Here is a 13,382-nt window from a genome sequence, read left to right as displayed (position 1 = left end):
TTTAAGATATCTGACGATTTGAAGTTGGATGGTGATTTTATTTACAAAAATGGGAAGTGTGTACCACCTTACGGTGTGAGAGAAATTATTCTTAAATTAGCTCATTGTTCTCATCCGGGCATGTCTGCAATGAAACGTTTAATAAGAAGTTACTTCTGGTGGCCCGGAATGGATCGAATGGTAGACCGTGTAGTTAGGGAATTTGAGATTTGTTGCTCTAGTGATAAGATGCTTAAGGTTGTTGTACCTCCACTTAAAACTGTGGATTGGCCAGAAGAACCCTGGAAGAAGTTGGATTTTGATATATCTGGTCCTTTCTTAAACTTACCTGTAGATTCACGCTATGCCTTGGTTTTAGTGGATTATCATTCAAAATGGCCAGCGGTCAGATTCGTTCCGATGGCTACCACAAATAAAGTTTTGGATTTTTTTAAGGAAGTGTTTGCTAGGGAAGGTTGTCCTTCAGTCGTTGTTACTGATAATGGGGTTCAACTGATTTCCAATGACATGGAAGATTATCTCAAATGTCAGGGGCTAAAACACATCGCCACATCCTTATATGCACCACATGAGAATGGTCCGGTGGAACGCTTCAATTGTGTATTGAAAGGTTATATTACTGATGTTATTAAGGAGAGAGAGAATTGGAAGAATGCATTAAGGGAAAGGTTGTGGGTGTATAGGATTACACTGTGTTATCCCTGTGCACTCTAGACGATTTAGACAAAGTTCAAAGAATTTATGTTGGTGCTCCTTGTGACACGCGGAGTCCTCCCGCGTCTTAAAAAGAATTAATTCGTATGTAGTGAGAAGAATACCTTCTCGCAGACAAGGGCACTCAGTAAACCATGAAACTGATAAAGTTTCTTCAACAATTTATTTACTTCATAAATTTAGTTTCGACAAATTCATTTGGGTCAGTATCTCGTTGAAATATCATTTCCAAATGTAATCATACATAATAAAGAATTGTTCTTCTTGAGCACACTAGACATCCACCCAATGCATTTCGGGTCAATAATCTGATCCTTCTTCAGGGGTCTACAAATGAAATGAAACAGGACCATTAAGTTCACTATCCCAAACAAATGAAACAACTCTAGACAGTTAAATCAATACATTAAAAACCACATGTACAGACCAAAATACATAAACTGTGATGAAGATAAACAGAAAGAAAGGAAACTAACGAAACAAGCGGTAAAAAATATTTAAACTGAGGAGCAGAAAATGAACGGAAGTGAACAGTACATACGGGAAATAAATGTGAGATTGAAAAAAATAATAACGAAGCGTGTACTGAGAAGAGATGCAAATAACCCAGGTCCAAAATTCAGTGAAAAAGAAACGCGCCAACTTAAAACGAGTGAAAGAAAGTACCAAAAGGTCCCTTTAAAACCTGAAAAGAGCGTATTTAACATAAACTTACTGGAAACCAAACGTTTTTCACATGTCTAAGGCTCTGCGACGGCGTGAAAGTTCAACATCGAACTTGATGACAAATCTAAATCACCCTGTGATAGGTTAATATATATAAGCTAAAGTGACGTGATGTGGGAATGGACAGTATAAACCAATCTATTACGTATTAACGTAATCTCAACGAATAGGAATCAAGCTAACAGGAATGTGGACGGAAACGGCCAATGAAACGGCCAAACAAGTAGAAACCCCAAAGAAAAGACCAACATTACAATAAAGTTAATGAAAAAAAGAAAAAAGGTTTAAGAAAGGAAAATATACATAGAAGTGAAAAATAATACGTGAAAAATATAGACACAATCTGGATGTGTTAATAAACATCATCATCCCGTAACATAATTCATGAATTGTAAACAGTGAATTACGGGACCGGATAACACGATTTACCAATGTAACTGTAATCAGCAGACTAGAGAAAACAGGCATATTCTATACGGTCATTCAACCCAATGGGATGGGAACAATTTAGCTTTTTAATCCAAAAATATTCAGTCCTTAGTCTTTGTTTTACAGGATCCATGTCTCGACGTTGTGTGATCTTTTCAAGTATTGTAAAACGCAGTTGAAAGATTTGGTGACCAGCTTCAATCCAATGTGATGCCACAGATGATTTTAAATTATTTGTTCTGATGTTACTCTTGTGTTCTGAGATACGAATTTTTACTTTCCTCTCAGTTTGACCTACGTATATTTTTCCGCAGGGGCATTTAATGGCATATATACAATTGGTAGTATCGCAAGTGCTTGTGTGTTGTAAAGCTATGGAGTAACCTTTTGTAGGGTGATTGAATTTGTTGCCGATTATTACATTACCACAGTGAGTGCAGGTTTAACATTGAAGCATACCTCGCCATGGTTTAATCAATTTCTTGGGTGTGTTCAAGATTTCTTTGATGTTTTTAGAGCGTTGAAAAGCGAATGTGATTTTGTTGTCAAAAAGATCGACAAGATCTGGTTCCATGGAGATAATTCGCCAATGTCTGTTTATGATTTTCTTGATTTGTGATGATTCAGTGGAAAATTTCAACACACATACAGTTTTATTTTTATCTTTTTTGTCTGTGGTTTTTTCTTGAAGAAGGTTAACTCTGGGTACCATTGATACCTTATCTGCAGATGTTTTCAACACACTCTCTGGGTAGCCCCTATGTCGATATTTAATCAATTGTTGTTCAATAGACTTAGTTAAATCTTCGTTGTTGGATACAATACGTTTTATTCTGATAAGTTGTGAAGTTGGTAAATGTTTTTTTAACGTTTCAGGATGGAAGCTCTGAAAAGGTAAACTGGAGTTTCTGTCAGTCTTTTTAATGTGTAGCTGAGTCGAAATTTGGTTGTGATCAAGTTTGACAATGACGTCCAAAAATATAATGCTTTTTTCGTCTATGTGATAGGTGAATTTTATCCGGTCATTATGTGAGTTCAATGTCGAAATGTTCTCCTCAAGTTGTGAACGTGATCCTTTCCAAATGAAGAATAAATCGTCAATGTACCGTTTGTACATGATGATGCCTTCGTTCCACATGTTGTTGTCAAGGATATGATCAGTTTCAAATTTGCTCATGAAAATGTTGGCATACGAGGGAGCCCCCCCGAATCCCATAGATGTGCCACTCGTTTGATTGTAGAAGTTGTTTTGCCATTCAAAATAACTGCAATACAAAGCAAATTGCATAAGTTCCAAGATAAATAGTCTTTGTGACTCATCTAATTCGCTTCTTAACAGGCTCCATTCCAATGCTTCAAGGCCTTCGTTATGGGGTATTGAAGTGTATAGCGCTACTACATCAATAGTGCACAAACTGTAAGATACACCATTTTCAAGTTCAACCAAATTCAACAAGTTCAAAAAAGAAGTAGTGTCTTTAATATAGGTGACGCTTTTTTGGACAATCGGCTGCAAAAATTTGTCCACAAATTTACCAATAGGCTCAGAGATGGACCCACAAGCCGAGACAATGGGCCTGAAAGGAGGATTATGAATATCCTTATGAATCTTTGGCAGCATGTATAGCTTCGGTCTTCTTGGAAATTTTGTCTCAAAAAATTGTTTGGTTTTGGTGCCAATCCAGTTCAATTCAAATGCATGCTTAACGATGTTTTCTAGTATTTGTTGGTATTCTATAGTAGGATCAGATTCCAAAGGCAAATAAATATCTTGATTTGCAACATGTTCATTGACTTTTTTGATGTAAAATTCAGTGTCCATTATGACAAGGGCGCCGCCTTTGTCTGCTTTAGAAAAGGTTAGTTGTTTGTCAGCACTCAAATTGTTAAGTGTATTCCATTCTTTGGGAGAAAGATTCAACTTTCTAGGTTTGACGAATTTTATTTCCTGTATGTCAGCAAGTACGGATCTCTCAAAAGCTTCAATAGTTTTGTGAGTGAAAGGCGCACAAAAGGTACTGGTTGGTTTAAAATCCTTATCCCATGTTTCTGTACACTGTGGTGTTTGAGTGTCTTTGAAGAAAAATCTTAGTTTCAAGGTTCTGAAAAATTTAAACAAAGCGATTTCTGTTTCTGGTAGATTAGAATGGTAGGTGGGAACAAATGTAATACCTTTGTTCAGTACTTTAATTTCTGCTTTTGTCAACTGTTTGGATGAGATGTTAACTATGAGGTTGTTTTCGATTTCTGACTCCTGGTCCTCTCTGCAATTGTTTGATCTGATTCTTTTACTCCTTCTTGTTGGCTTTCTGTTAATGGTGGAGAATTGGCCGCGGGGCTGATGTCTAAAAAAGCAGGCTGTTGGGTGCTAGTACTTGTGGATGGTTTGGTGATGGATGCAGTTGCTTTGTTTAATGGAGCTCTTGACCCTGAAATTTCTGAATCGGATACCACGCTTTCTTGGGATGAGGATGTAGTTGTCTTTTGTGAAGGTTGTGGTTGCCATTTCCTTTGATTATAAACTTCGGCCCAGGTGTAAACTTCTTCTAGCTTATAATCCAGTGTATCTCTGCGATATTTTCTGACTTTTCTTTCATTGACTTCCTTTGCATATTTTTCAAGTTTCAAGTTGATGTCTTCCAAAGTCTTGGTGAGATCTGGAATTTTATTAATTTCCGTCTGTAAAGTTTTAATTTCCTCTTCTAGTTCGATTAAGACTTTTGAAAGTTCTTCCACAATCAAGAGAATCAAATCTAATGAACATTTGTTCAATATCTGATACCATCTTTCAACAAATTTCTTGCTGTTTTTACATAACATTGGCTTGAGGGCTATCCTAAGTCCCCTAGGTATTCTTTTGTTTTTGTGATAATGAATTAACGTGGTGGCATGCATCCTTTGGTTAATTTCTTTTTTACTTATGTATTCAAACTGTCGTAAAAGTTGAGAAGCAGTGGTTTTTTGTGGAGTGAAACTTCTGGTCTCCTGGATCAAATCGTAAATTTCCTGGGCTGCTTCTGCGGAGAAGCCGAGTGTTTCAGCTTTGTTGGTGGTTAATTGTGCAATGTCATCTAATTGCATGATTGCTGGTGGTGCAAACAAGGATGGGAAGGACTGAGGAACAGATGAAAAACACTGTGTTATCCCTGTGCACTCTAGACGATTTAGACAAAGTTCAAAGAATTTATGTTGGTGCTCCTTGTGACACGCGGAGTCCTCCCGCGTCTTAAAAATAATTAATTCGTATGTAGTGAGAAGAATACCTTCTCGCAGACAAGGGCACTCAGTAAACCATGAAACTGATAAAGTTTCTTCAACAATTCCAAATGTAATCATACATAATAAAGAATGATATTTCAACGAGATACTTAACCGAATGAATTTGTCGAAACTAAATTTATGAAGTAAATAAATTGTTGAAGAAACTTTATCAGTTTCATGGTTTACTGAGTGCCCTTGTCTGCGAGAAGGTGTATAGGATTACGCCACATTCTACCACAGAGGCGAGTCCTTTCCGTCTGTTGAAAGGAAGAGACCCAGCTTCGAGTATTTGTCCTTGGTGGCTTAAAGAAAAATCTAAAAATAACATAAGGACAGACTATGATGGCATTGATACCGGTTTAAAAATAAAAGAAAAACAAAAGAAGTACAAAGTGTGGTATGACAAGAAGTGGAACACTAAACAACATAACTTTAGAGTAGGAGAAAGGGTGAGAATAAAAAAAACAGGTTTCTTAAGTAAGTGTATGAGTACATTTTCTAAACCTATTAAGGTCACTAACATCTTTCGAAACTCTCTTATAACTCAAGATGGTAAATTGTGGAACATCAGACGGGTATCCAGGTGTCCTGAAAGTTATTGTACCAAGTTTGTATCACCTTATTCTTCTCGCAATAGTCAAATGAATTGTTCTGATACCACATATGTACTTAATGATTCTGTGGCTAACAGGGTCAAGGACTCTACACGTTCATGATGTGTACCGGCAAAATTTTCAGATTATGTTACATAGTTCCTTGTATTTTGGTGCATTTTTTTCTGGGTATTATTCTCTTTCATTTTCATTTTATATAAGGGGGGTATGTTATATTCCCATTTACACATTGCTTTTGCTTGTTATTAGTTATTCTAGGCTCTGTTCGTCTAATGTTCCGCTCCAAGGAGTCAGTTGCACTGATTGCTCTGGAGCACTGAGCTGGTTGTTGCTGTGCTGCGATGCTTTAACAATAAACTATTTATATTACTCTCTATTTCCTGGATTATTATACTCTCCCTTACAACTCTAACTGGCACGCTGGTCTTCGTCACATAACCGATCAGTGTTCTGATGAGTAGTACAAATAAAATGGAATAAGCATTGGCAAAACCAGTAGGTCACTCCTATTTAATGCAAGTGCTCAGCTATTGGTTCTGATAAAGTTTATTGTTTGAAAGAAAAAAAAAGGAAAGAAAACAACAGTTCAAAATGCTCAATGAGAAGTAAATATATCTCTTCAGGTATTTCTAAACTGTGCATTGAACTCATTGTTTTCATTCTTTATAAAAGGCCTACTTTATTCTTTCAAATACTTTTCATTTGGCAAACTGTGAACATAATTTGTAAAAAGGAAGGGTTGGAATTGAAAGAAAAACGCTTGCCGAGGCATCATTTACTTTCCACAGGGTTCAGAACTGAAACATGCTCCAGCCATTTGGACCTAGATCTCAAGGAGAAGAGACGGCTCCTTATCAGTCAGGCCAGCCCCTCACCCAGCAACATAAAAGCCTTTGAGTGCCTATGACTGTGTATGTATGCAGTATGGGGAATGCAGGAGATAAAACAAAAACAGCCCATAAAAACTGCTCTTTATTCATACCCCACCATCAATATACCTGTTGCTGTGCTTTTACAAACTAGCTCGGAGTGGTAGGGAGCAACATTGAGAACCTGATGGTCCGGGGGATTTTTGAGGGGAGAAAGAAGCACACACGGGCCAGAAAACACATCCACTGTCAAGCAGTGCTGAAAGTGAACAGTGGAAAAATACAAGCCATCCAGTCAAAAGGATGTTAAAGAGGGCATAGGGGCTGGAAGTACGGGTGCTGGGGGTCATGATGGCGTTCAGGAGGTGAATGAGCAATAAAGATATCTTTAAGTTTTGTTTTCATCTGGTAACATTTGATATGTTTCAAAGACAGAAGTTAAATGTCAGGCAGTAACTTCTGGCAAATGGCTGTTTATTCTTTTAACATGGAGATTGGTGTTAACTTTAACTGCAAAACGGGATGATTTTGTAAAGTGAACTATCTGGCAACCTTGCAGGGGTACAGTTGATGTCATTTTTTTTTAACACATATTAAACTCTAAATACCTTTAAATGAACTGTACAAATGTTTCAGACTATATCAGAAGTTCAGAAAGCACAGTTTGTAATTCTGAAGTGTGATGGAAACAAAGATTTTAATAGGATCAAAATAAATTAAGACTTATTTCCTGAAACCCAATTTCCACACATTATCGCTTGTGCGCTTTTTAGAAGTAAAAAGCTGTATGTCTGAGCAAAGTTTGAGGGCATTTCAGTGGAAAGTTTAAAAAAACACCGCCATATACATACTACACCCTTACCACTGTCCTGCGTGATTCATTTTTTTTGTTGTGTGGCTGTTGGAATTTTCAAAATCCCTATGATTTCAGTGATGTTACAATAATGGCAGCGCCGCCAATCTGAAAATTGTTGCGGCACCACTGAAACACGGTACGCTCTGAGAGAGAGAGGGAATTTACACAAGGAAAAGAAGGAAGTCACCAAATAAGAAGCAAGCAAATGAGAGTGACTAGAAAGACAACTAATGGGAAACAGTGGGCAGGCTCTAACCCCACTAGAATCTTTTGGGATGGTCCAAAAAACGATTTAGTCTACAGACAGCTAAAAGCTGTCTGGTGAGTGTGATTTCAAAATGTAAGCTCAAAACAGCAATCTGCTTTTTATAAAATGGTGCACATCTTAGCAGCACATAACACAGTAAACCAACACCCACACAACGCCCAACTGATTGGCTGATTCAACTGCATATTTTGTGATCATAACAGGACATCATGGTCTGTTATCTCCTATGCCCGCCTCAAACCGAGCAATGCACATACCATTCCTTCATATGGCACATTCCTGAATTGGTTAACAACTCTGGCTACACACACCAATACAAATGTAAACCTAACATTGTTCTAGAGCCATACTAATTGCAATTCAAAACGGTATTATTTTTGGGTAACATAGCATAACACAGCACAAATGCCTCCTGTCTGACCATAAAAACAAATAGCTATCCCCTGTACCACAACTATGGCGGTATTGAACATGAGAACTATGATGTCAGTGGATGACTGGGCCAGACTCCTAATCAGCTGAAACTTGTTGACATTGTGGTACCTAAGTCTAGCTTGACAGTGTAGCTGGGAGCATGATCTGTTGTTGCCGGTACCTTAAAGTATACATAAAACATACACAGAGTGGACTAATTCTCCTCACAGAGATTTACTTTTGTCTCACCTCATGCTATTGGCTGTTTGGTGTATCCTTATGTGACAGATTTTTCTATGAAGAGCAATTTATCTATATAAGTAATTATAAATTTCCATTTTATTGTCGTGTAAAAATGTTTTGCTCCATGTCATTTAAGTAATGAATACGTTGGACGTTGTATAACTGGTTGCTGCCGCTTTTATAGTGGGTGGAATAGTTGCAACACAAATGGCACTTCTGCAATTGAAAGAGTACTACTAGTGTAAATGTGATACTGTTTTTGCGAATGATAAATAATTTGGACCAGCCTACTACTTTTTGGTGTACCTTGATTGACTTGTCAGTGAGAACTGAGTGCTAGGGAAACATGATTGCTGACAGCAAAAACAAAAGCATTAATTCAACTGGACAGGTTCTTTTTTTCTATAAACGCAAGCAATTGGGTAGGAAAAGACAGAACATACCCTGAGACCACTGATAACACTAAAACTGATTGTTTTTCTTCGTGCAGGGGAACTAGAAGTGCTCCGGGTGCGCTGTGATACCCTCTGTCAAGAGAAATCTGAACTTGTGACCCTTCTGAACAAGCTTGAGACGGAGCTTAACGGGTACAATCCTCCATTGTCATTATTTCTGTACCATTACACAGTTGTTAGCGAATTCATCAGTGGTTGGTTGTTCTTTATTCTGTCTTCATTAGGTCGAGCCTAGGCAGCACATTGCTGCTCTGTGAGATATACTGTATCCAGAATTTGTGCTTAAAGCACCTCCCATCTTTTCTATTGGCTCCTGTTAGTGCCCTTCATAAATGGCTGCTTTTGTTTGGCAGATATGTTTAATTAGACCCAATTTTTTGGATCCTCCCAGCCAACTGCCCCCGTTATGTGTGGTCTTATACTTTTTTTATGTATGTTCCTTCCTGTGCACTTTTTTTTTTGCATTGACTTGACTCGTGTATCAGCACTGCCCCCGTTTTACAGACGCCGCGCTATTTTGGACGGTAATGCGATTCCGTGCTTAACTGAGGGCATTACATTTGCTCCTCGGCTCGGATTTGGTCGAGTCACAATTAATCCAACCGCAGTAAGTCCAACCGATCGCATGGATTCATCTGCCTCACCACGGAGTAGGGGCCCCCTTCTGAATATGATGAACCCCACCCTCCTCCTCGTCACCACACTCATCTGACACGCCCACCTCTCTACAGTGTTCACTTCTCCTATTCTGCCGCTGGCAGCTGCCCCCGTCTTCCCTCTCTTTCTGTCTTGCTCCTCCTCACTTGCTGAAAACCATAACTTTACCAAACAGCTCTTGCCCTCTTTCCTGTGCTTTCCTTTAGTTGTTCCCATGTGAAATCGATCCAAAAAAAGAAAAACACTTTGGCTGCAAATGTTTTTGGGACATTTTTCTATTCCATGGTTCAGCCTCGGGACGGAGAGAAAAAAAAGGTTCAAGATAAAAAAATAAAAATATCAAACAAGACCGAGTGGTCGCAAAGTATAGAGTGGAAAACTTTTAATGTGATCCTTATCAGCTGTTTTAATTATTTTAGATTATAAAATGTGTACGTGTTCAATAATGTTGTCTTTTTAAACCATACTACTTGCGTTTTGTATGAATATATACGCAATGAACATTGAAATGGGTCCCTTCTGGTCCCTGTAGTCGAATCCTTCACTTTTCAGGCAAAAACACTCATTGATTTCTGAATAATAAGTGTAAAAGCGTTAAGGTAACCAAGTTGTTCCTGCTTACATTTCACATGCTTTACTTAAACTTGCATTCCCTATGAGTGTTTGCTTTTTCTAGGATGTTGTTACTTTTTTTTTTTTTTAGCCAGCGTATTACTCTTGTCTCCCCTCCCTCATAACCTATTTCCCATTTTCCGGTTTTCCAGTGCCGTGAGGTCATACGAATGGCAACAGCGCTAGGCAAATATCATCACTCCACTGCATACAAAAAAGCAAAAGTAAAAAAACGTTGTCATTTTCAATGCCAAGGCTCTAACTTTCACGAATGTGAGACATATTGCATTGCAAATGCTTGTTTTTATTTGGTCATGCTTACAAACTGAGGCTGTAACTGTCTATTGTTGAAAACTATTTTGAATGTAATACTTTAACATATAATTAGAGTATTATAGGGGGCTTTGCGTCCGCGAACTTCAACCCACTGGCTTTTTGTACTTTTCCTTTTATGACCACTGGCCTGGGACATTGTCAGCCACCACTTAGATAGGCTCACAGGTGATTAGCTCTCCCACCTTAATCTAGCAGCTCTTTGTTTGTCCTTCCACCTTCTTTGGAGTCCTGGCATTTCTTTGCTTGGGGGAATTAACATTTCCTCCCCTGCCTCTCCCATCTTTTTTTATTCTTTGTTTTTTTTATAGGCCCCACAGCAGCACACCGCTACATGGCAACAAACTTGTATTAATGCTCGCCGCATCCCACTCATAAGTTATTATTCATTTACAATTCGAGTACTACATTAATGATAAAGTACAGTAAAATAACATTCTAAGCTGGCTATCAGTGTGTCAGTAGGTATGTACACACATGGGTGTCTGTCTTTGAATTTGTTTTGTTGTGCTTTATGAGAAAACTATATGATAGACGGCCATCTTTCAATGGTTTTGATATACTTTATCACAAAACCATTCCAAGATTGATGCATGTACATGCTCATATATACTCACAAACTGCAACCTTATTGAATGGAAAATTCAAGCAAGCTTTGACAAAGTCAGTAGCACTGAGCTCCGTGTCAAAGTTGAGACCCTATGGCTTTGCCAGTGCTTGCTTTACATTTTCTTGTCGATTTTCATCTTTCATCAGGCGGTTTGTCATGAGCACTAAATTCTGCCACTCGTATGCAGGATCCTGCGAAACTTTTAATAAGAAGTAATTGTGTTCACTTATCGTTAGAGAAGTCAAATAATCTCAATAAAAAACAATTTAACACCTCATTAAAATGGTATTTTGTTCAATTCCATTTATTTTGTTGTAAAAACTAAAGCCCTTTAAAAAAATATAAAGAACAAAAAATAAAGAAAAAAAATTAAGTAGTCACTAGACAAACTAGGTGACAGGAAAAGGAAAATGTATTCTCAAACCTTTTTCTCAAAGGGAATAAAGGAGACAGTTAGGGAAATGTAGCCATAAAGGCTGTAACATTGAGACCACAGCTTTAAAGACATCCCACCTAATCCTCCAGTATCCCATGATGTCCTGTTGGCTGTAGTTGCTCCCATTTATTTTTTAAACAGAGACACAGGATACTACTACGTGCCCCATTAAAATCCATATTCTTTGCACTGGGGAAGAGAAATGCAGGATGGTTGCTTATGATTTTATTGGCGATCCCCCTTAAACACAGCTAGGATTACAGGTAAATATTTACTCCTTCTCCTCAGAGATGGCTTCTCCTAAATAGCGGAGGAGCCTTGCCCAGCCTGCTGCAAGTGCAGCAGGCAAACACAAATAAATAAAATGGTAAATCAATGGCATTTTATTTTGTCACCACCTGCGCTGTGTACTGCGCGAGGGTAGTGGCTGGGCTGAATCCTGCAAATGCAGGATGACTACACTGGTCTACAGTGCGCATGTCGGATTGTCCGACTGTCCAGAGCCATCCTATCCGACATGAGCACTGTAGACCCAGCAATCCAAGGGCTGTGAAATAGACTGGGGATTGCTGGCACGGTCACCCGCCTCAAAATGAGTGCTGGGCTAGCCTGCTCCAACCAATCCTGGAGCTGCTCTCATGCTAAAAACACCATTGGTTGGATTTGCGATCGACGAGCAGGAAGGAAGTCCTTCCCTTTCCTGCTCTTGGACTCCAGAATCCCGATCCCGCCAAGGAGGGACACACCGGACAAGGACCAGCAAGTTCAGTGAAACATATATGGCGATTTTTGTGTGCATCACACCTCACCATATATGTTGCCAGCCACCACTGCTTCTCCTTCAGGGCTTCTCAATTGATATTAGCACTGAAGAAAACAAGTTACCTATAACTTTGGTTCTCCAGTATTGGTAACTTTCATAGATTCCCATGCTTGTATCGTTCCCCGTCGTCGAGATGGGAGTCCCCGGTAAATAAAAAATACCATAGAAATAGGTACAACAAACAGAATAAGGCCTAGGCCTCATCTTGTTTTGTAGCATATCCACCTCTTTTTGTAAAAGAGACCAAATAAAATGAACAGCCAATCAGAACCGCCTCACCCCATAGAACCTTCCTGAGAGAGCCTCAGATTTTCGTAGCCGTTGTTCAACAGTATAACAGAAGATGCTGAAGGCTGAGCTTTCCCAGGGGAGGAGGGTGGGCGCATGGGAATCTTATGAAAGTTACCAATACTGGAGAACCAAAGTTAGAGGTAAGTAACTTGTTTTCTTACTCCAGTATTGGAACTTTCATAGATTCCCATTGCTTGTATCAGAATAGCTAGCACTTAGAAAGCACATTTTGTGTAACAATACAATGTTATATAAAATCTTACAAGATGCTTCACGCTCAGTGGAGATACAAATTATCCATAGCGAATTGGCAATAGAACAGTAATTGAACATTAGAGAGAAAAAGTAAAAGCATCTAGACTTACAAAATGTGCTAATAGACAATAAAAAAGGAAGGAGGGTTAGAAGGGAAAGCTCACTGCTCATTGAAAGAGGTTCCTGAGGACTGCCTGTCCCACTGCAGCGTCACTACGCGTGGAAGAGTCCAAGCAGTAATGCTTTGTAGAGATATGGGCACTGCTCTGCAAATGTCCTTGATGGGCACTCCGGCAAATTGAGCAACTGAAGAAGACATAGCTCTTGTAGAATGCGCCTGGACCCGCCCCTCTAGGGGCTTGCCAGCCGCTTGGTGACAATATTGGATTGCGCTTGCAATCCATCAAGCAATACCCTGCTTTGAAAGAGGGAAACCCTTGCGAGGAGCACTGAAAGCCACAAAAAGCTGTGTTGATCTTCTGAAGTCTGTGGTACGTTGAAGGTAAAATTTTAGAC

The 13,382-nt window shown here is 38.9% G+C and overlaps 1 protein-coding gene across 6 annotated transcripts in view; it reads left to right on the top strand.

Moving 5' to 3' along the window:
* The window catches only part of LOC146797097 (uncharacterized), a 679,272-nt gene that overhangs the window by 317,449 nt on the left and 348,441 nt on the right, over positions 1 to 13,382 (top strand). For all 6 annotated transcript variants that reach the window (XM_085629734.1, XM_085629733.1, XM_085629730.1 and 3 more), the window contains one exon: positions 8,885 to 8,981. In XM_085629734.1, coding sequence (XP_085485860.1) covers positions 8,885 to 8,981 — 97 coding nt within the window. The remainder of the gene's footprint in view (positions 1 to 8,884; positions 8,982 to 13,382) is intronic.

Source organism: Triturus cristatus, chromosome 10 (genome assembly GCF_964204655.1).
Source record: "Triturus cristatus chromosome 10, aTriCri1.1, whole genome shotgun sequence".
NCBI classification, from domain to species: Eukaryota; Metazoa; Chordata; class Amphibia; order Caudata; family Salamandridae; genus Triturus; species Triturus cristatus.
This window is presented reverse-complemented; position numbering and strand designations above follow the sequence as displayed.